Here is a 24,915-nt window from a genome sequence, read left to right as displayed (position 1 = left end):
TTGTGGTTATTTTACAGTCATCAGGCAGCAAAAATCATGATGAAGGAGCACTTTTCTAATATGTGGTATGACCCTGTATGTTACATGTATGATACTGTAGAGGGAATGATATTGTATATCATGAGCAGCATTCACGCATGGCATATGCATTAAACAAATGCTCAGACTATTACAATGTTTGTTGCAAACTGAAGCTCTCTGTTCAAGTTCAGACTAGCAGACTCCTTTAAATGTTTTTCAAAAGAAGATAAATACACTCAACAGTGCAATGATTATAAAACTGACTGATATATAAGTTACAAAAGAACTAAAATTTAGGAAGTAAATTTATTTCCTCATCATTTATGTCTTGATTCTAATTCTGATTCTTTTTATGCTTTTGCTTTCTTACCTCTTCCATTTCTTCCTAAGTTACAGTTATACTCACCTAAGAAAGTCAGGCTTAGTTTCTCAAGTAAGCTGCTGATGGTCCAAGATTTTGAATATTAGAATCAAGTCCATTATTCATTTGAATGTTTTATAGTCACATATTGTACAAATTGTTGATTCAGGCCAATCAGATATGCTTTGATTTTTCTGTGACCTGGTCTTTTCCTCAAAATGACACTGGTCTGAACGCATTATCTTTATAGTTAGATATACGTCTAACTTTCAGTGTTGGCTTAGGGAATATTTTTCTCATTTTACTATCAAGAGAAGCCTGCTTTTACAACAGCTTTGGGCTTGGTCTGATTTAGATAATTCTCAAATTAATTTGATCCATTGAATATACAAATTTTCTTTCTCATCAACTGTTAAAACTTACAATATTGACATCTTAACAACAGGCTGAGGTGTTTGGATGTTGGTCTGTAGGGAACACGAGCTGATAAAGGATTCTAAAAGGGTCACTTGAGATGTGCTTCAGGAAGACCAAGCTGGCCACACAGAGGAGATGGTTTAGAGTAAAAGGGTAGGAACAGGGGAACCAGAGGCTAGTTGGGAGACTACCGTCTCGGTGAGCAGTAATTAAGACCTAAACTAGGGTAATGGCTATGGGAACAGACAGAGATTAGCAGAGTGTAGCTTCATTATCTATTTCAAAAGCCCAAATGTGATTTACTCAAATCCTGTCCAATGAGGGGAAGAGACCAAGCAGTGAGATGGCTATGGTTTCATTAGGCTTAAGAGTACCAATTTGATAGTAATTTTGATGGCTGCTGCTTTAATGCTTAGTCAGTTCGTGCTGCTGTAACGAATGACCATAGACTGGGGGCCTTAGAAACAACAGAAATTTATTCCTCATAGTTTTGGAGGCTGGAAGTCTGAGATCAGGGTGCCAGCATGGTTGGGTTCTGGCGAGGGCCCTCTTCCATGATTCATAATGCCAACTTCTCATCAAGTCCTCACATGGCAGAAAAAGGTTGAGAGAGCTCTCTGGGGTCCCTTTGATAAGGGCACTACTCCCATTCTGGAGGGCTCCGCCCTCGTGACCTAATAACTTCACAAAAACCCCACCTCCTAATATTATCACACTAGGTGTTGAGATTTCAACATATGGGGGGTTGGGGCGTGTACAAATGTTTGGTCTATAACACCAAGTTACCCACAAATGAAACAAACCCTGTGAAGAAGATATGAGCAGACACAATAAAGAATTGTTAGCATCACCCATATTACAATTATCATCCTGAAACTGCCCCAATTGATAAAACACTTAGCACATGGGTTGAACCTTATTATTTCTACCTTAACTCTGTGTGTATAGGATTATGATGTGTCTATCATTATGGAATTTAGCATCGGAATCCCTCCAACTGTACTCCTTAAAATAATATCCATTGGGTTTTTTCCTCATTAAAAAAGTTCTACATTTTCAGAAAACAAAAAATGTATAATAAAGAAAATAATGATCACATTTAAACCTACCACACAGAGAAATCTGCTGTTGGCAAAATTCCCTTCCATCTTTAAAGAATAAGCTTAGAATCATGTTTATTTTATTCGGTATTATTTTACTCCTATAACAATAAACCATGAGTGTTTTCTCTATCTTTACGTATTTTTCTAAAACAAGGGTCAGCATACTAATCCAGCCTGCCACCTGTTTCTGTAAATAAAGTTTTCCTGGAAAAGAGCCACACCCTTGGCTCATGGACCGTCTGGCTGCTTTTGTAAAACAGCCGGATTGAGTAGTTGTGAAAGATGGCATAGCCTGCAAAGCTGAAAATACTTACTATCGGGTCCTTTACAAATAAAGTTTGCCAATGTCTGTTTTAAAAGATCATTTTAATGGCACTTAGAATTGGATCAACTAGCTGTTTCATTTGACAGTGCATGGGCCAGTAGTTAGATGCACAATTCTGGAGACAGATTATCTGGGTTCACATACTAGCTTCACCACCTAAGAGGTATTTAACCTCGCTGTGCCTCAGTTTTCTCATCTGTAAAATGGGAAAAATAACAGAATCAGCCTCATCAAATTGTGATGAAGCTGTGGTGGATTCCGTAGTGCATCTCCGGGGTGTCCCCCTTCAGTAATGAATGATTTATCCTTTCAGCTGTTGGCAGTGTTGCCAGCAGATGGCCCTTAGCTGTCAGCCTTCTTCGGGGACTGTCATGCCTGAGAAAACTGCCTCATTCAAAGTCAGGCTTCCTTCAAGGGATAGCTCAATAACACATCCATATCAGTGGGGTAGTATTAAGGCCTGTTCCCTCGTCGAAACTCAAGACATCTCTGAGGGACCAGTCCGGTTCTAAAGTTTCCTGTGGGTTGGCTGAGTTCTTTGTACTGAATCACAACTCAGCTTTTCCCTCTGCCCAGTGTTGCATCATTCTCCTCCCTTCCACAAATGTTGAGGCCAAGAACATTCCCTAGTAAGTATACTGTATCTTCACCTCCATCGTAGAACGTGGTTCTCAGGGCACCCAACCTGAGACAGAGTGTTAAATGAGCCTATCTTGTAAAGTATCTGGCACATAGTTTATGCTATGTAATTGTTTGTCATCAAACAAACAAATAATCCAGTGGGAGAAAGTAGAATGGAAATAAAAGAAAAAATAGAATAATATAGAATTTTCCTATATTAAAAGAATAGCTCAGAGTTTTTAAATAAATGATAGTAAGACATTCTCATTAAGGTATTTAAATATTGTTGGCTGTAGTTAGTGTGATACAACAGTTTAATTACAATTTAAATATTAAAAACGTATTAAAAATCATATCCTTGGCAGCTATGTAAGCTTATTATGACAATGTTAGATGAAACCCCAAAAATGTGTGAATAAATTCATTGATTTACAAAATTTATTTGGGAGTATGCTAGAATCCTTTTGTAAACCACCATTTTAAGATATCTCAGACCTTCTCATCCTCAAACTTTGCAAAAAAGATTACCTAATCCATGTCACATGTTTACAGTGCCAAAATTTCCTCTTGATGCCTAAGGATAAAACTTGCTCTCAGGTACAGACTGATTTTGTGCATGTGGAAGTAAAGGGAGTTGGGATTAGCCAGTCACAGACTCCACAGAACATTCCAGTAGTAACAGAATTACTGCTGAGGGCAGCAGTGTTAGGAAGGAAGTGAGCAATTCTTCAACTGCTACCCTTTACTGGTTTAAAACCACAACAAAAAATCCTGTCCTGGATCACCACAACATAAATGAAGGAGACTAAAGAGAACAACATTCTTTTAGTGACCCAAAAGTTTAAATTAAAAACAAGTCAACAAGAACACACTGAGACTGAACTGTAGCAACCATGGCATCCATTACAAAATGCATGTTTGATAAAGACAACTAGTGTAACCTCAGACCAGCCTGTTAAACTCTCTGATGCAGTTTAATCTTCCAACAAATGCAATGCATTCTCCTACTCAGTAAATATTCCTGAATACATGTTATGCAGCAGGCACTACAGGGAATCCAAAATTCCATACTAAAAGTTCACTACCCTTAAGGAAAATGCTGTCTGTCTGCCATTTTCCAGACAGCAGGAAAGGATGGCAGTTACTCTTTTAAGGGACATGATCCAGTTCTACTCACAAGGGACACAGTTTAGTGGAGACAGGGAATCAATTTCCAAGTAGAATGAGAAAAGTGCCACTTATTGCTATACGGACTTCAGAATGCAAGGGAGTGGCAGCAACAGGAGAAGAATACACTTTCACAAAAGCTTAGATAGAATAGGAAAGAGAGAAAAAGATATTAGCTGGAGGGAAGTATAGAAGAAAAATATTATCTTAGGATTCAGGTTACAAGTTTTTATTGAGCACATATTCTGTACTGTTTTTCAGGTTGTGGAGATTAATCAAAGAATAAAGCAGACAGAGCTCCTGTGTATTCATCAGGGAATAAGCTAAACCACTATGACAAACAGGTCCAAACAAATAGTAATTTTTAAGAGGATACAGTTTATTTTCTCTTGTGCAATGGTCCAGAAGTCTGCGGTTGATCCAAGGAGGTACTGCAGCTTGCTGAATCAGGTTGGGACTTAGACTAATGGGACAGTTTTGCTTTCCTTAATACATACTTCCATTTCTAGTCTATGTTTCTTTTTGCCATTTTCCAGACAGCCAGAGTGGAGAAGAAGTGGATGGCAAGCAGCTTCTCTTTTAAGAGACATGGTCCAGTTATATTCACAGCTCACTGGTCACAACTTTTTTATATAGCCCCACCTAGTTGAATACTCTAATCCTTGGAGGTGGAGGTGTAACAATGAAAACTGGTGATGTGGAGCATATATTCTAGAAAAAGAAGACAACTGTAGGTAAGTAAAGATGCAGTTTTGGTGGAGTGGTGGGCATGAAGGCCTACGTGGAGTGAAATTAGCGGAAGCTAGGAGGATGTGGGATTAGAGAGAATAAGAACAGTTCTCTCTCTAGGAGAAAAATGAGAATGACTTAAGCATATGTTGAAGGTAAAAAACCAGTAGAAATGGAGAGGTTGGCAATACATGGACGAGGAGAAAATTGATGGTGCAAGGGCCCAGAAGAGGAGGAACACATAGTGTCCTCTCCCACTATGTCAGCTAGAAGAAGGTAAGAATGAGTGTGAATGTAGATGTTGGGGGAAGAAAGAGAAAATAGTAGAGGGTTGTGGGAATTCCAACCTAATAATTTTAATTTTTTTTTTTGAAGTAAGAAGCAAAGTCATCTCCTGAACGTGATGGGAGGTGTTTTCCTCAGCTGTGTATAGCAGGAGCGGAAAAGGAAGAGACTTGTATTGATCTGAGGTTGCATGTGGGGATTTGGCGCTTGGGCCAAAATTATTGAGAAGATTGGCGAGATAGTGTTTCAAGTGATGAATTCTGTGGTATCTCCCCTCAGCAGTACAAGCATTTTCTTCAGCCTCCACTTTTCCAATGGCAGGAGTGAAAAGGAGCCTCAGACCTCCACAGGCCAAACTCTCCCTAAATTTATCCTCTTACCAAAACTATCTGCCTTGAAGATCATCAGGACTAAGCTCAACATCATCCACTTTTAAGCATGAACAGACAAGCAAAGCTTGCCAGACATCTGAAGAAAGCCTGTGTGAACTTTGTAACATCTGTGGCAGGACTACTCACTCAATTATGGGAGCCAGAAATCTAGAATCGTCTTTTTCCCTCCCTTAGTCAATCATCAAGCTCTGTTTACCCCACCTTCTAAATATTCCCAGAGCCACACACTTCTCTCCATCCTCACTCTCCACACTACTGGCAGTTTGGGTTACCAGCATCTCTCATTCAAATACTTATTCTATCCCTCCCTTCTCCTGAAAAACTGATCACACCACTCATCCAGTTAAAAACCTTCAACGACTCCACCAATGCCTTTAGGAAAAAGTCCATCTAAATTCACTGACCTGGTTTCGAAATGCCTTTCTGATAACAGCATCTTAAAGTTTTCCCACTTTCTCTGCTCACTCATCTGTACTCCACTGCTTCCCCACCGCTGTGCCCTCCCTACTGACCCTGCACTTGCTCTCTTCCTCCACCCTCGAAGGCTCTGTTCCAACGCTCTGTCCTGTTCCCTTTACCAGCTAACTCCACACGCATCCTTATTGTCTCAACCTAGAGGTCCTCAAGGCGGTGTTCCTGACCTCGAAACACTAAGGTGGGCCCTTCTGTGGAGCACGATACTAGCCTCAACGAGGCATCCCTCTAACTGCCTGCTTCCTGCCGGAACCACGTCTTTTTTGTTCACTCCAGTGTCCCCAGCATTCCAGAACGGTGCCAAGTACACAACATGCCGCTTAAGACTTCTTTGTGGAACGAGTGAACGAATAGATCGTGCACTAAACACCCTGGACTTTCTACTACACTGATGGCCCGCAATAAATTTTTAATGAAAATTTAAACTGATCAAATGAGCTAAAGCGTGTGACGTGCTTGAACACGGTAACTCGGCTCCGAGAAACCGCCCAGGTCCGCGTGCCCAGGATCCCGTCCGTGGGACCCGGGGCGGGGCCTGCGGGAATAGACCCGGGCGTTCGGGCGGGAGGCGGGGCTTACTGGGCAGTGACTCCGCCCCGGGGCGGTGCGACTCCCAGGCTCGCGAAGGGGCGGGGCTCGCGGGCGAGGAATTTCCCCTTTCGAGCCCGAGGCGCTGCCGCACATCCCCGAGGCGCGGCGGTGGGGTCGTGGACCCCCAAAAGGTGGGCCCAAGCTCCTGGCCGCGCCGCCGCGGCCGCCATCTTGCCTGCGTCCGGACTCCCGCGGCGACCGGGCCGGAAGCGGCTGTGCGGCGGCCACGCTGCCTCCTCAGGTCGGTGAGTGCGGCCCGGGCCGAGTCTCCGCTCTCCCGAAAGGAAGGCCCGAGTCGAGGGCTCAGGAGCGCTGAGGCCCCCTTGAGGGGCACGGGAAAGCCCAGTGGAAAGGCCCGGGCGGGGGCGGACCCGGGGGCCTCGTCGGAGGCACGCGCGGGGAGTCGCGTCCCACGCTGCGGGATAACCGCGGCGGGCCTCGAAGGGAGCCTCGGAGCTGCGGGCGGCCGGAGGGCCCGCGGGGACCTCCTCGGAGGCTCTGGGGCTGCGCTGTGGCCTCTCGCGGCGGATTTGTGCGGAACTGCGTCCTCGCCGTGGACTAGAGGCTCAGCCAGGTGTCTGGAGCTTGGGAGTCGTCCTCAGATTCCTAGTTTACCCGGAATAGCAACATGCCCTCTTCTGGTTGTACTCGATCGAATATTTCTTAAAGGGCCTGTCACCCGGTTAGCTGTGTTCTCTGCATGTAGGAGTAACGAAAATTCCACAAGAGGATGAATAAAGCCTGTCACGTGTGCCACGAGCACTGACTGCTAAGTTGCCTTTGCAGGTCTTCTGTATAGCTTTAAGGGAAATTTGGATTATCAGTGCATCTCCTTGAAGATGGTGATGGTGAAATTTATTGAAACCTACTGTTACTTGTCATGATAAGAAAAGTAGAAAACAACGACAAAAAAAAAAAAAAGATGTGAAAGAGTCATTGGACCTTGTATACTTAGCATTAGAGACCTTCACAGTCCACATGCTATAAGTGTAAAATACACATTTGATTTGCAAGACCTGGTACCAAAAACAAAGTCAAAAGTAAAACTCAATAATTTTTACATTGATTGAATGTTGAAAAGGGTAACATTTTTTGATGTGGCAGGTGAAATAAAACATTGTTAAATTTAATTCCATCAATTTCTAATTTTTCAATGTAGCTACTAGAAAGTTTTACATCATGTGACTCACTGACGTACAGTATATCAGTTGGACAATACTATTATAGATCTCTGGTGAGGAACACAGTCAACATGGCTTTTTTTTTTTTTTGCTCAGAAACCATTGAGCAATTGTTAAACTGAAGGTGAGGATCTCAATATAAGCTATAATTGTTGCAGGTCCTACTCCTTCCCCAATTTTTCAATGTCTCCAACATTTTAAAACATTAAATTTCAGGTATGTTTAAGGGAATCATAGTGTTATGTCTGTGTGATATGAAGAACTCATTTGATTGTCACGACTTAGCGAGATGGAGATAGCCAGCTTCTATCTCTGTATTACAGTTTTGGAGTATTAAGGGACTTATTAGGGTCTAACTAATGAGTGGCTTGAAGTCTTTTGACTCCAAGTTCAGTTTTCTTTGCTCTCCACTATATTCCTAGTGATCGATGTTCATGAGCCAGGATCCATCTATATTGTGTGTTGTACAGAAATACGTTTCTTCACAGGATGCTTATGGATGTACCTCTCTATTCAGGGCCAGCTTCATGGTCTATAACCTGTGCAGTCATACAAGGCCCATCATTTAGAAGGACTGGCACTTGGTTTAATGCTCTGCTGGTTTACTTTTTAAAAAAGGGGGGCCGTGTATTTTCATTTTTGGCCAGGCCTTGCAAATGATATAACGGATCTTTTCTCTATGTATTAATCTAGGACAGGAGTTGGAAAGTGTTGGACAAGAACCAAAACATCTGGTCTTCACTTTACTCCTGTGTGAAATGAGAAGGATTTGCTAGTCACTTTCTAACTCAGGTTCTGTGATTCTGTATGAGTTACTATAACCAGATTTTGCTGATGGTAATATCAGTATTTTATGTGCGTACTATAAGAAATGCTGATGATTCTCCATTGAGAGTCATGTAAATAGAATATAGAATAGTTTTTAAAATCACAGCAACACTTTCTGTTGTGTAAGATGGATTTTTCTATGTGGCACTAAGTTTTCTTACCGTATATCATTCATGTGAAATATATGGTTGTGGGATGGAAACTTCAATAAAAAGTGTGCTCACTTAAGCATTTATCTTTCAGTGAGATAGGAAGATGGGCCAGATCTCAGGATACCTCCAATTTATAGGTTTCCTCTATGAGGACATGAGTATGAACCCTTGACAGTATATTTTATCTTTTTGTTGTCTTAGCTACTTCCTATTACATGAGATGCCTCTCTTCCTTCTCATTCTTAAATTTTTAAGTTCTCTTTAAGATTGGATGTAACTTCAACAGTGGAATGCAGACTTTGTTAGACCAGTATATTGGTCTGCTTAGGCTGCCATAACAAAATACCATAGACCAAGTGGCTTAAACAACAGAAGTTAATTTCTCACAGTTCTGGAGGCTGGCAGTCTGAAATCAGGGTATCAGCATGGTCCAGTTCTGGTAAGAGTTCTCTTCCACTGGTCATAAAAAGGATGATTTTAGATAAAACAATCAAGCGTTTTTAATAGTTATATACTTATTTTAATGTATATTAGAAAAATATGTACTTAGCATGTCATACCTATGATTCATGGACTTTATGAGGAGGTTAAAAGTGATTTTCAGATTTTAAGAATGAGCCAATTTAAAGAAAAATATTAAATAACCGCACAGGTGGTACATGAATGACTGAAGCTTGAGAACACTATCTAAACCAGCTCTTATGTTGTATAGGTGAGAAAACAAAAGGAATCCCAAACACAAATGCCTTTCCAAGTCATGTAGCTAATATATGTCAGAGCTAAGAATAGAGCTCAACACATTTTAGTGTATAATATATTGTACCATAGGACTGCTTCATATTGTTGAAAGTTGAGGAAGAGACCTCTGTCTTACTAGTGGCATTGTACTTTAAATCTTCATTGTCCATTATGGTGGCCATATGTGGCTATTTATATTAAAATTAAATTTAAGATTTGTCTTAGCCATATTTTCATTGCTCACTGACTCACATGTGACTAGTAGCTACCATATTCGACAGTACATATGTAGAACATTTCTGTCATTGCAGAAATTTCTAGTGGATAGTACTGATCTAAACTATTGCTTAGGAACATGATTCGTAAGTCTTTAAAATTTTACCCTCTTTGAAGGGATGATACGCGTTAATTTGATCACCATACTGAAATTATTTTCACCCTAAGGTTAAATTGAAGGCACTAGTAACAGTGCAATGAAAATAATTGATCATGGGAAGTAAAGCCAGAATGGAGTTCTCAGATTCCTACCAGCTTATCTTATTGGAGGAGGTCCTTATTTTCCTCTTTTTATCAATAAATATTATATTGAATTCACAGTAGAAAGAGAAGCGATATAAATCCAGAGTATATACACATTTTAAGAGGTGTTATCTTAAAATGTGTATAAATTGTACCGCTGGTATATTGATAAAATGCAAAACAGGACCTGTATAAAGAATTTCCTGACTTTCTGAATAGTTTATTCAACCGAGAATTATATTTTGTTAACATTGTAAACTTTTTATTTTTAAACAGATATTCAATGAATGGACCTGCGTGGACACTTTAAACACATCAATAAACATGAGTGGTACCAAACCTGATATATTGTGGGCACCACACCAAGTTGATAGATTTGTTGTATGTGACTCAGAACTCAGCCTCTATCATGTGGAATCTACTGTGAATTCAGAACTCAAAGCTGGATCTTTACGTTTATCTGAAGACTCTGCCGCTACATTACTATCAATAAATTCAGATACACCCTATATGAAATGTGTTGCCTGGTATCTCAATTATGATCCTGAATGTCTCCTAGCAGTTGGACAAGCAAACGGTCGAGTTGTACTTACCAGTCTTGGTCAAGATCATAACTCAAAGTTCAAAGATTTGATTGGAAAAGAATTTGTTCCAAAACATGCACGGCAATGCAATACTCTTGCATGGAATCCATTGGATAGTAACTGGCTTGCTGCTGGTCTAGATAAACATAGAGCTGATTTTTCAGTGCTGATTTGGGACATCTGCAGCAAATATACTCCTGATATAGTCCCCATGGAGAAAGTGAGACTTTCAGCCGGTGAAACTGAAACAACATTAGTAACAAAACCACTTTATGAATTAGGACAGAATGATGCTTGTCTCTCTCTTTGTTGGCTTCCACGGGACCAGAAGCTTCTCCTTGCTGGTATGCATCGTAACCTAGCCATATTTGATCTTCGGAATACAAGCCAAAAGATGTTTGTAAATACAAAAGCTGTTCAGGGGGTAACAGTAGACCCATACTTCCATGATCGTGTTGCTTCCTTCTATGAAGGTCAGGTGGCAATCTGGGATCTTAGGAAATTTGAGAAGCCGGTTTTGACTTTGACTGAGCAACCAAAGCCGTTAACAAAAGTAGCGTGGTGTCCAACTAGGACTGGTCTACTTGCCACTTTAACAAGAGATAGTAATATTATTAGATTATATGATATGCAGCACACACCAACTCCCATTGGGGATGAAACTGAACCCACAATAATTGAAAGAAGCGTGCAACCTTGTGACAATTACATTGCTTCCTTTGCTTGGCATCCAACAAGTCAAAATCGAATGATAGTTGTAACTCCCAACCGGACAATGTCTGACTTCACTGTTTTTGAAAGGATATCTCTTGCCTGGAGCCCAATTACATCTTTAATGTGGGCTTGTGGTCGTCATTTGTATGAATGCGCAGAAGAAGAAAATGATAATTCTTTAGAAAAAGATATAGCAACCAAGATGCGCCTTCGGGCTTTATCAAGGTACGGACTTGATACAGAACAGGTGTGGAGAAACCATATTTTAGCTGGAAATGAAGATCCACAGCTCAAGTCACTTTGGTATACTCTGCACTATATCCTTTGTGTTGTGAATTTGAGATGAATCGGGTAGAAATGTTCTTGATGTTTGCTGACAGGTCAGTTTATGCTGTATTTTTTATATGCAAATACAAGTTACATAACACTAAAATTATAAAACAGAATTGTTTAAAACTGCTGAACTTGAAATACTGCTTTGCAGATTGTGTAGGAGGAAGAGAGTATCTCTACAATATTATAGAATAGAACCACCTTATTTGCACTGACGCCTATTATGAATTGGCTCCAAATAAAAAATAAGTTTAGCTTTGAAATAATTTTATTATGCATCATCACTAGTATTTCCTATGCATTTAAATACTTATGAAGCAGTATACAGAAGATATGGATCAGAAATCTCCAGGAAACAAAGGATCATTGGTTTATGCAGGAATTAAATCGATTGTAAAATCATCTTTGGGTAAGAAAATTTCATTTTCTGAAATATGTTTATAATTTTTGTACTCTTATTTTTTCCCCATTATTTAGTTATTTCAGGATAGTGTACATAGTCTTTTTTCTTTTTCTTTTTTTTTTTGCTTTCTGATTAGATATTTTAATGAATTGAGTTAAATTGAGTTAAATGCGTAATTGTTTTAGATTTTATATCCAAAATCCTTTTTGGAGTGAATCTTAGTCCTTTGAAGTGATACTAACTTTCTAAATCCATTCATTTATTTAATGTTATTTTTTTTAAAGACCTACGAGTACTTTGAGAGGTATTACATTAGATGATTTATAGGATCCTGGTTGTTTGTATCAAAGTATTTTGCGTCTATAAAAACTAAATAAAAAGATTTCTAATTGAAGGAGATCCCTTTTTATTTTGCTGCCTGCTTTCACTCAGCTATCTAATGGCAAAGTCTACATAACTATGATGTGAAGTTTGATCTTACCTAAAGGAGCCTTATTACCCGAATAGTCCTTGATGGTGGAATGAATGTGTGAATTAATGTAGGACTGAAATTGATAAACTATTCAAGAATAAAATAAAGATGACAAAAGAGCTAAACTTACTATTTTTTTCACTTCCTTTTTAAACCAGTTATTCTTATTGGAATGAGATTGTGGATTATGTTATAATCACCTTCCCAACCTAGGATTTGGTATCTAGTTTTTGATAGCAATCAAATTTGGGCCTATATCAAGCTACTGGAAAAGTAGTTCACATTACTTAGTCAAAGAGTGGTGATAGAAGTAGTGAATTCAACTTGGTTTTTAATACAACTTTCATAAATACTATACAAATAATACCAAGGACTTTCAAATTACTTTCGTTCACATGGCTGAAGATGCAGTAGACTATTTCATTTTGGTGTTCTCTCATTAGCTCTCCACCAAAAAAGTAACTTTTATTATAAATAATAAAATGAATGCGTTCAATTAGAAACTAATTTTTTGTTAATGTAAGTAAAAGGGCAGATAGACTGTATTACTCTTGTAAATAAACCTGAATGCCATGGTTCATGATTTTAGAACCACTGCTGCTGCTGCAAAGAAAAAGAATTAAACACCAAGTTTATAGAATTTTTGGTATTTTAGCTATCTAGTAGGTCAGGCCACATTGCATTCTCTATTATTCTGAGGTTAATTATTGTTTTGTTATATTTTGATGTATTTTAAGGAAAAGCCAACAAATTGCCTTGAGGAAGAGCAAGGGGAAAATGGAATATCTATGTGTTTCTGGTGCAGTAGAGACAAACTGAGTCAAAAGTAGTCTTCACCCAGACTAAAAAAGACTACTGTTGGAAAGATTTCCTCATTGCTAGACTTTCAGCTTTTGTTGGGTTTGGTTTATATACAGAGGGTGCCAAAAATATGTATACACATTTTAAGAAAGGAAAACTTTTAAAATTCTAATAATATATACCAATAACAAAAGATGAATACAAGTCACGTTTGACTTCTGCAATTACAAGCAGTGCTCAAAGTGGTTACCATCAGCGTCCAGACAGTTCTGATTATGGCAAACTACTGCTTGAGCACCATTGACCAAAGTGTCCACTCGTATGCATGTTTTTGGCACCCCAGTATTTTTGTTTCTACAACCTGAAAGCAATAAGTTGAACAAAGACTGTCAAAATGACACTTCTAGGTTTTAATCTTTTATCCTGTACCATGGGAAATCCAAGGAAAGATGTTGAAGAATAGTGACAATTTGATTTGTGTTTTAGAACTGTCACTCTGTGAGGAATGAATTGAAAAAGACCTAGACTGATAGCAGGGAGGTCAGATAGAAGCCACAGTAATCAGGCAAAATATGGTAGTGTTCTTACCAAACTTAGTGGCAGAGGAACTAGAGAAAGGTGGATAAATTAGAGATTGAGACAAAATTTAATGATTAATCGGATAAGGGGGATTGAGGAGAAGGAAAAGTGAAAGTGTACATATATTTAGCCTAGGAAACTGGATTAATACTGGCATCAGTTAATTAGATAGGAATAACATACAAGTAGGAAGAGTACATTTGAGAAGAGAAAAAGAGTTTATTTTGGAGTAAGTTGAATTTGAGACAGCTAGATGGAGATGTCTAGTGGGAAAGAAATTTCGAGTAGGTTAAAGCAGTGAAGTCATCCATTTTAAATAATTCTTCCAAAGAAGTTTGGCTACATGTAGGGGGATAAAAAGATACTAGTAATAGCAGCAGGTGAATCTGGGATCAAGGGAGGGCTTTTGTGTTGCTTTGTTTTGTTTTTAGCATGGGATTGATTGAAGCATGTTTAAATACTGATATGAGGAACCCCATAGAAAGGTTGAAGATGCAGAGAAAAAGGAATGGAGAGCAAAATTCTTAAGAATGGTGGGGAATGGGATCCAGAGCTTTAAATAGGAGGAAATACACCTTCTCTATTAGCCAGAGGGGTTGTTTATGGTTTAATGACCAGAGGCTGAGGTGTTTTCCACCTGATGACTTCTATTTTCTCAATGTAGTAGGTTTGCTTGTTGAGAAAGAGCAGGGAGGTTGTGGAGAGAAGATACGGAGAAGAAGAGAGAAAATTGTCTTGAAAAACTTGGGAAGATTGTGGGGCAATGTTGTTTTACCAGACGAAAGAATAAAGGACAATGGGGCAAGAGAATGATTCATTTGTTGGTCCTTGGGATCTAACTTGGATAAGGAGGAAAATGACAGGAGAAGACTGGTAAGTAAAAATATTAGTGGGCAAGAGATTGTGAGGTTGAAGAATATAGAAGTGAGATTTCTGGAAGGCTTTAGAGGTCATGTTAGAAAGTGGCTTTTTTGGAGGAGGAACAATTTTGCATGTGTTTATGAAAGCTGAGTGGGTAAAGTCTTGGAGGTGTTGACCACTGGAGATAAAGAAGCAAAAGAATGAAGAGGCTAGTTTATTTTATTTTGTTTTTAAATATTTTTTTATTTTTCAATTACAGTTGGCAAACTAATATATTAATTTCAGGTGTACAACACAGTGATTTATATAAGACATTTATATTAGAAATTTATGTAACTTATGAAGTGATCATCCCGGTAAATGCAGTACCCATCTGACGTCGTACATAGTTATTACAATGCTCCTGACTATATTCCCCATGCTAAACTCTACATTCCCATGATTATTTTTAACTACAAATTTGTACCTTTTAATCCCCTCCCCCGAGTCCACTCCCCAGTCCGGCAACCATCTAAATGCTCTCTGTATCTATGAGCTTATTTCTGTTTTGTTTGTTCATTTATCCTGTTCGTGAGGAGGCTAGTTTATTGAGGGGACTAAGTGTTGAAATCACCAGGATAAGGAGAATGCACACTCTTAGGGTATGTCTTGTACCGTCTTGTAGAGTAGTTTTCACACAGCTGTCAATAGGTATTATCTCTTCCTTTAAAATGGCAGAAATTTGTATAATAGATTTTGGTCAGATTTCTATCCAACATGAGGAAAATATTTTTCATACTTAAATGGTAAACTTTGATCTAGAGAACTTGGCTGTTCATAATTACTTTAAGGAGCAAAATAGTTAGGATTTAGTGTTTTTAACAAAATGTTCTTATAAACACTGGATAATTTTACTGCTTTGTTATTACATAGATGTAAAAATGCAAAAAATTAATATCTACAAATAGCATAGTGTCTTATTGCTTGGTATAGTATAAAACAAAATTTAAAAAATTTTTAAATGTTTAAGTGAACTTGTTTCTCTTGCAACCATCAGTAAGATGTTGATCCCATTATTTATTTATAGGGCAGTGTCAAATGTAGGGGATACAGTTTTGTCATTTTAGTATTTATTGCATCACATGCGTAAGTGGATTTTAAATTTTTTCAGAGATTTATTAAAATCATATTTAATAATTTATTTTTAAAAGTTCAAATACAGGTTTATTTCCTTCAGTAATAAAATAGGGTTCATATTTGATTACTGAATATTAAAAAAATTCATACATGTTAAAAATCATAATATGACTATACACTTAAAGACCCACAATAATATCGCATTGCTTATTTGATAACCCTGATTACCTGCCTAGTTATAAAGCAGGAAGAAGGTCTCTGAGCAGCTCAAATTTTCCACCTCATAGCAATGAACTCTTTGGATTTATATATATTGATCTCTGTTGTATTTCATGATACAATTTCTATAAAGTAAAAACTCTTAAGCTGAAATATTATTAAACTGTGAGGAATTATGTGAAAAATAAATTGCTGCTTTTTGTCCACCTGTTTAAAGTTTTTATTATTACCATTAATTAAATGTCAGCATTGAATCCAAAATTTATAGAGGAGATACGAAAATAAATACCTTACAGTACATCTGCAGCTTGTTCTGCCTGAAATTTAATGACTGCATTCTATCTAAACAAATTAAATTCATTATTCAGAAAAGTAATGTTTTGTTTAATTTTTAATGTGTTTCATTAACTTTGTCATTTAATTATTCAAAGTTTTCTCATAGTTCTTAAAATTTCACCTTCAGAAGCTAAAAGTGATTTTTGTCTCCACTGACTTTCCTCATGGTTGCAAATAGAGCAGCATTTGTCTTTGTTTTGCTCAGCTGGGGGGTTCTTTTAAAGAAAACTTCTTTTCAGAAGTCTCCACCTAAGTCCTTAACCTGCATTGGCAACAGTTTCCAATAGTAAGGTTAAAAATAAATAATTTTAAGTGTAATTATTTATTTTTAATTTCCAAAATTTTACAAATAACTCACCTTGAAACGTTTTCATAAAGCAATGGTATATAGTTTAAAATATGTCCTAACATGAATAATGTAGACTTTTACCACAATCAAATATCATGTAATGAAACAAGTTATTTTAAAAGTTGAATTAGATATGATGGAGAATTGGGGCTTTTGCTGTGTACTAATTTTACTTTTTCCAAGTATTTAGATTAAACGAATTTCTATAAATAATGCTTTGCATTCTATATTTATATATATATATATATATATATATATATATATATATATATACACACATACATATATATATATATAAAAGATATATTTGACTTGCAAAGACGATTTAATTTTTAACATTTTCTCATTTTTGATTGTGTTCATCTCTTTAATGCCTTGATCAGACTGAGTATATGAGCTGGAAGTCAATTTTGGACAGTATATTTGTTTTCTACAATTTGCATATATTATTGCATTATTTCCATGGGTCCAGCTTAATTGGGGCCTCTGTTTAGGGTCTCACAAGGCTAAAATGAAGGTGTTGGTCAGGCTTTGTTCCTTCCTGGAGTTTGGAGCACTCTTCCAAGCTCATATGGTTGGCAGAATTGGTTCCTTAAGGTTGTAGAACTGAGGCTTGCTGGCTGTTGGCCAGGGCCTGCCCTCAGCTCCTAGAGGCTGCTCACACTTCCTTGCCACATGGCCTTCTTACAGACCCTCTTGCAACATGGCAGTTTTTACTTCCAGTCCAGCAGGAGAATCTCTCTCGTTATCTCTAGTCTCTCTTTTTTAAAGGATTCATCTGGTTAAGTCAGGCCCACCCAGGATAATCTCTCTCTTATTAACTCAGAAACAACTGAGTAACAACCTTAAGTACATCCGCAAAATGCTTTCACTTGTACTATATTCTGTTATTTAGAAGCAAGTCACAGATTCCACTTGTACTCAAGTGGAAGGGGTTTATACAAGTGCATGGTTACCAGGGCCAGGAGTCTTGGAGCCTGTCTTACAATTCTCTACCACAGACAAGTCGAGTTATTTCTTAAAACCTGTTTTTTGTTATTGATCTAGTTATTTACAAATATGAAATTACTGTATTATATGTAATTATATAAATGTAGAATTACTGTAAATTACAAATGTCAATTAATAAAAGACATTTGTAATGTTGGACATCCTTGCTGCCAACTATCTAATTCAGTTTACTCTGAAAACTCTTTTTTGTTAAAATAACAACAGATAATTACATTAATGACCATTTCAATGATAAAACTTTCTAGAACATTTAAGAATTTGAGTTGCAATTTAATAGAGTCCTTAAGTTTTATCTTTATTTGCTTCACTTTTATTTGTCCCCAAGTGTCATCCTAAGTGAGATTATACTGCTGTTAAGAACAGCTGCCTTGATTGCAATCTAAATAATCCTACAAGAATTATTTAGATTTCTTATGAAACGTGAATGAGACTATAAAGTCTCCTGATTTAGTAAAGGGGGGGGACTTTAAATCACTCCTGTTGTATTTTAGTTTTAGTACTTACCTTAAACTTTCAAAGTACTTTGATGTTTATGATCTAATTTATATATATGTATGTAGGTAGGTAGGTATGTATATATATACATAGAAAGAAAATCAGACAGAAAGTAGGAGAGGGAGAAAGAGAGCATCTACCGGATGGATCTCAAGCACTGTGGATATACCTTTCAAATAAAACAGACAAGATGCCTGCCCCTTTGGAGCTCATGTTCTACTAGGAGAGATGAGACTGAAAAATGGTTTAATAAAATGTGGGAGCTTATGTTAGTGCTAAAGGAAATAGAGGAAACAATGGTAAGTTAGATAATAGCAGGTGGCACCCTATTTTAGATTAGTTGGTCAGGGAGGCATCTCTGATGCAGTGACTCAGCTTAGCCCATTGAGCTTTGACTTATTCCAGTAGCTCTTTCTGATAGTTCAAGACACTGTCATATTTAGCAACGTGTAAAATATGTTTTGCTTGTAGTGTATTTTATATTTATGCTGTCATAACGTTATAACTGAGAAGTCGAATATTCAAAATCTGTTGAAATATTTCTCTGTAAAACTGAAATTTTCTAAATATATTTCAAAAATAATAAATAATAAAGCAATTAACATAAAAATGTTTCTCGTTTTAGGAATGGTGGAAAGCACCAGACATAATTGGAGTGGGTTGGATAAGCAAACTGATATGCAGAATTTAAATGAAGAGAGAATCTTAGCTTTACAGCTTTGCGGGTGGATAAAGAAAGGAACAGATGTAGATGTTGGGCCATTTTTGAACTCCCTTGTTCAAGAAGGGGAATGGGAGAGAGCTGCTGCTGTGGCATTGTTCAACTTGGATATTCGACGAGCAATCCAAATCTTGAATGAAGGGGCATCTTCAGAAAAAGGTATTAGGTTATATTCTAAGATACTTGGCAGTTCATAGAATCCTTTAAAGAAAAGATACTGATAATTTTCAAAAATCTACTCAATATATTTATGTAAATTTTTTGAAAAAAATTAACATGGAACTGTATAAAAGTAAATTTTAGCCCATCTCTTTAGTTTATGCCTCGGTTTAAGTCTATAAAAATGAAAGTATGTTATAATTGTCATTTTAATAATGTGAGGAATACTTGTGTCCATTTTCAAAGTTTTTTCTTTTAAAGATACCTCACATACATTTTAAAAATGTATTGTCTTGGAAATTAGAACTACTTTAGTTTGCAAGCATTTTTATGGCGAACATTTGAGCACATTTTATACTTTATCTTTTGGCTAATTTTTGATTGACGTTTAGGAAACTGTATAACTTTTAGTTAGACTGATAGAGATTCTTATAAAAATGATATTTTGATCTGCAAAATGCTTCTATGTGAGTCTGGTGATTTAAACGTAGTTTCCATTTAATATTTTCTAAGAAGGAAGAAACAGATGTAATAAAGTTTTTACTTTAACATTTTGCAGAATACTCTCAGAATAAGTCTTATTCCAGAAATTCAGTTTTTTTCTTACCTGGAATATTTCGCTTGGAAATACTTAAGATGTATATAGCTATCGATTTTTAATACACCTAGCAAATTATTTCTGAGTATTCAAAATACTTAATTCTTATTTGCTGGTCCATTTTGAAACCTTTACAGTTCTGTTATAGAGAAAAATATGTCTTGCCCAGATTGGCCTCTTTTCCTTCACTTTTGCTATAATTTAAATGTAAGTAAGGCTTCTGCATTTGAGATTGCAATAGAAGACATATGGTGATGGAAAAAAGAATTGCTATTTGAAGCCATTTCTTAATTATAATTTTGCTACAACCTGTCATGTGTACCTGGAATATTTGTGTTAGATTTGAACATCGCTACTAACAGTAGGGGAAAAGTATCTTTCCACTGATTTTAATAATTTGGTTAAGGTCTGAAGAAAAGGTTTCCCTGAGTCGAATATTCCTTTCCATGTGGAAATAAATTGTTCTAAGCAGATTCAAAGAAGATAGTCCTTTATTTTTGTTTCAATCATTAAAGACTTTAACAGAGTAGGCAGAGAGAGCAAGCACAAAGTAAATTGGGGAAAGTGTTTATATAAATGAAGAACAAGGCTATTAAAACATAAGGTGGGAAATGCTGTTTTATTTGGAAAAGAAAGACAATGATTAGGATCAGGAAGCAATAAGAAAGCTGCTAAATAAATGCGGAAACTACTTAAGAGTAAAAGTTAAAGGTGAATTTAGTTTTCTTTTGAAGCTAAACTTGTAAGGCTAGAAAGCCATGGGGCTGACACCAGGTTAACAGCTTAGCAGCAGCAATATGAACTTCTGAGAACAAATGTTTAAAAAACTATTGGTAACAAATGTTTTGTTGCGAATGTGTCTAAATACAATTCTGTGGTAATTCTGTTAGTTTTATCCTAGAAATTAAAAGTATAATAAGAATGCTGAAATACTGGCTTTCAGCACCTTCTAGTTGAAACATATACGTAAATATGTGCGTTATATATTTAGGAATCAGAAGACAAAATGATTTTGAAAATTGCAGTTCTGAGATACATTTATATTTGTTGTCAACACTTTGAAATACCTCAACTAACATAAATTATCTTATTGATAAAGTTGGCAATGATTCTGGTAGGATGGCTTTGCTTCATTTAGGCCCTGAGCAATAGCATGCTATGTAAGAACCTGCCTGGAATGAGGACTTGAAAATTAAAGATGTGCTTGTCCTGCACAGGGTTTGTAATATGGGCAAAAGTTTTGTAAGAATGGAAATTTTTGCTTATGGTCCTTTCCAAAATTCCAGTCTGAATTGAAACTTATTCTGGAGGTCTTAATTTTTCTCTGGGTAAAAGCCACCCTCTCTGATCTTTATTTGTTTATAGTTTAAGAACTGAAAGAGATACTAAGCTTTTGATCACTTTGATTAGCTGGCTGTTTTTAATATGCAGGTGATCTGAATCTCAATGTGGTAGCAATGGCTTTATCAGGTTATACAGACGAGAAGAACTCCCTTTGGAGAGAAATGTGCAGCACTCTACGATTACAGTTAAACAACCCGTATCTCTGTGTCATGTTTGCATTTCTGACAAGTGAAACAGGGTCTTATGATGGAGTATTGGTAAGCTAATTTCTGTTTTGTAAGGCTCTCCTTTTAAGATAGGTGTCTTTATTTAACTTTGTTAAAATTTTCAAATGTCTCTTTGCATAAAATATTGTTAGTTTGGATGCATTTTCTGTTATTTAAAATAAAGTATCCAAAACATTTTTTGACCAACTCTTCTTGAATGTGATTCTCAAACTACAACTAGTTAGTTGACAGCAAACTGAACTTGATTTTTAAAATAGTTTTAGTAGTGTAATTTACAGACACAGAAGGAATATGATTTTACCTGTTCACTTAAAAACTGAGCTCTAGAATTTAATAGCTATATAAATATAAATTTTATATTGAAATAAAATTTTAAAAATATGTTTCTTGTTTTTGTTAAGTAAACCAACACATGATCAGTTATGGTCAGGATGACCATATATATCTTGTCTGAGTATTTGTCAGTCTCAGACATGCTCTAGTTTGGAAGATAAATTGTATGATCACACTACTTATGGTGGACTATTTCATTTTTGTCATTATTTAGTCTTTTTATTGCTACTTTTTCCTTGTGTGCTTTAATCACCTATGACCACAATTACTAAATAAGTTCCTTATCACAGAGTTGGGAAAGAAAGAATAAAGTGAGATTTGCTTATCAGTTTTTGTTACTGTTTTAAGCTTCATTTTAGTACCGCAACTTTCTTTGCACTGTTGAGCTTCTTTCTAGCACTGAGAAGAGCTTTCTAACATGAAAGTTATTTTTATGTTTGTCATTATAGCATTTTTTATAATTGTTTTAATAATCTAATAATTAATTTAAATGTCAGTCCCTAAGAATTTTTTTAAAACATGTATTTTGTTGAGGTATTTTAGTGAAAATTTTAATAAATGTTAGTGTTTATTTGGAAATTTCTTAGTTTATATATTTTGTCCATTAATATTAATAAATTACTATTGAACTTTTCTAACAACTTCAAATTAACATCCAAGAGTATGTTGGGGTTATTTTTGTTTTTACTATTAGTACTTTTTGTTAAATAGAAGACCTTAAATGTTGCATCTTGAAGAAATCGATATTTTCAGGATATGCTAGAGAAAGAAGACTAGAAAAAGACGTGGATTGTTCACATTTTAAATTGGTAGAGAAGTACATTCTCTATTAAATTCTGTATTTTAAATTAGATGATCTATTATAAATCCTCTTCCTATACCTAAATTTTGGTTACTAGGTAAGGGGTAGCTAATCTTGAGTATGAAGTTCATATTTCCAAACTATTTTAAGAGTGTACTTAATTACACTTTATGTGTAAATAATTATTAATATTGTTCTTTTAAAAAATTGTTGAGTTGCAATAATCTAGTGAAAATCAGAACATAAAGGCCTGAGTTTTTTCTCTGTCACAGTTACCTTAGCTAGTCAGTTAACTTTTGGGGATTTTAGTTTTCTCAGCTATAAAATAGGACAGATAATTATTTATAACTCTTCCCAGATCAAAAATTTTAACACCTGCAACTGAATCTAAAAGTTAAGTACAGTTTGTATCAAACATGTTCCTTCTTTATGGCAGAACCATATTTTATATTTGTGAAAACACACTAGGATAGGTATCAGCTGAAGTAGTCGTATGTTTAAAAGAGGAAAACTATATTTTATAGAATGACTTCCATAGAAATAGAATTTTTTCCACCTTTAAACTATGTTTCACTTATCACAAAATTAATTGTACCTTTGTACATTCATAAACATTTTTCAAAATAGTGTTTTATAACGTTGACAAGTATACAGAAATTTAAGTATTTATCTTAATGTCTCTGAAAATTTTGCCACAAACCACCTATTGAATAGTATTTTACTGTAGCCACAAAATTGTGCTTATTCATTTATAAGGGTGTATTTTTAAATTTATCACTTTGTTTTAGCAACATGTATTGAATTTCTTTCTAAATTCAGTGCTGGTATATTAAAACTGGTATATTCAAGTAGTAATTCACCGATTTCCTGACTTGTTAACTTAGCAAAAGAAAGATTTTCTGTTTCCCCAAAATTAGTTTCTATAATGGGAGGGTTACATGGCATCTTAAATTTGATAAACTGTACATTCATTGCATATATTTTCTTTTGGAGTTATATATAAGATGGAACTGGAATTTTTCATAACTGATTTGGTCAGTATATAAGAGGTAAATTTTTACTTTGTAAGAAGAATAACCTTAGCAGTGAGTTTCCTGAGAGTTACATTAAGAAGGCATCTTAGGGGATTAATGGTTCTGCCAGTATTATACACAATAACTTATTAATGCCTTTGAAAATAAAATTACATACTGTATATATAAAATATTTAGTCTTCAGAAATTTAAAACTCATAGCACCTACAAGTAACTCCTTGCTTTTTCTCTTCTCTTCAGTATGAAAGCAAAGTTGCTGTACGTGACAGAGTGGCATTTGCTTGTAAATTCCTTAGTGACAGTCAGGTAAGAACTGATTTAATTTCATATTTGAAGTGATTCATATTTGCTGTTACTGAATTAAGAAACTTATCCTTACATATAAATATGTATATGTGAGATGTATATAAAATTCTTCTAAAAAGTAAATAATCTCTGTTAGGTCAAGATATTGTAAATGTGTATCATAATTAAATTTACTTTTTTAAGAATGATGACTTAATGTTTTAGTTTATTTCTGCTTTTGGCAGTGAGATTGGTCAATAGATAAAGATGTTAAACTCACCTCTTAGGGATGCTATAAAAGGATTCCTTTGTTTTCTAATACAATATACAGGTACTGAATACATGTGATTTTATATATATTATATATATATATATATCATTATATATAGTGATAAAATGTGCTAAGTACTATAGTAATGAGAAAGTGCTAGGGGAATACAGAAAAATCTTGCCTAGAGTTTGGGGTGGAATGAAGTCAGGGAAGACCTTACAAGAGATGGTTATTTTTGATAATCTTGAATTCCTTTCAATTCTTTGATTGTATTGTATCCTACTATAGTAGCAAGAACTTTGCAAAATAAGAGAACAATTTTCTTTACATTTAAAATAGTAAAACCTCTATGGTTCTTTTATAGAATAATTATGAAAACATAGTACATGTCTTGTCTTTTAAAAAATATATATTTTAAATGATCATGGATGCTACATTATAATTTATAATAGATGCAGATTTCTAGAGTTCACATATCTAGATTTTTGCAAGGGCCTTTGTTTTAAAATGTTATCTATTAAGAATAACATTGTTCCAAATGTAGAAGTTTTAAAGATATAGGAAATGGATTGCTTCAGAAAAATCACTTTGAATTTTCCAGTTAAATAGATACATCGAAAAATTGACCAATGAAATGAAAGAGGCTGGAAATTTGGAAGGGATATTACTTACAGGCCTTACTAAAGATGGAGTGGACTTAATGGAGAGTTATGTCGATAGGACTGGAGATGTCCAAACAGCAAGTTACTGCATGTTACAGGTGAGTGCAGTGTGGCGGCAGGGTAATGAAAAAGAAATGTCTAACCACCTGTATTTTCTTCCCTCATTGAGTGGGTATGCCGTTTTGGTTGCTTAGGGCCTTTAGAAGGTATTTAGCTTTAACCTAATCATTTGACTTCCAGAGGACTTCTGCCTTATTTTAGTGTTCCTTAGCCTCCTAGATTGGGTTATCCAGTTTTTCCTT

General features: G+C 35.8%; 1 protein-coding gene across 3 annotated transcripts in view; it reads left to right on the top strand.

Moving 5' to 3' along the window:
- Window positions 1-6,531: 6,531 nt before the first annotated feature.
- The window catches only part of MIOS (meiosis regulator for oocyte development), a 29,517-nt gene continuing 11,133 nt past the window's right edge, over window positions 6,532-24,915 (top strand). Inside the window, exons 1-7 of one of the 3 annotated variants that reach the window (XM_019729775.3) lie at window positions 6,532-6,727; window positions 10,181-11,519; window positions 11,846-11,944; window positions 18,803-19,057; window positions 21,087-21,256; window positions 23,636-23,701; window positions 24,553-24,711. In XM_019729775.3, coding sequence (XP_019585334.1) covers window positions 10,229-11,519; window positions 11,846-11,944; window positions 18,803-19,057; window positions 21,087-21,256; window positions 23,636-23,701; window positions 24,553-24,711 — 2,040 coding nt within the window. In that variant the 5' untranslated portion in view covers window positions 6,532-6,727; window positions 10,181-10,228. Of the gene's footprint in view, window positions 6,732-8,674; window positions 9,087-10,180; window positions 11,520-11,845; window positions 11,945-18,802; window positions 19,058-21,086; window positions 21,257-23,635; window positions 23,702-24,552; window positions 24,712-24,915 lie in introns of those variants that run through there. The other 2 variants (XM_074340765.2, XM_019729777.3) reach the window with 2 other exon arrangements.

Source organism: Rhinolophus sinicus, chromosome 4 (genome assembly GCF_057876585.1).
Source record: "Rhinolophus sinicus isolate RSI-liver-muscle chromosome 4, RSI-T2T, whole genome shotgun sequence".
Taxonomy (NCBI): Eukaryota; Metazoa; Chordata; class Mammalia; order Chiroptera; family Rhinolophidae; genus Rhinolophus; species Rhinolophus sinicus.
This window is presented reverse-complemented; position numbering and strand designations above follow the sequence as displayed.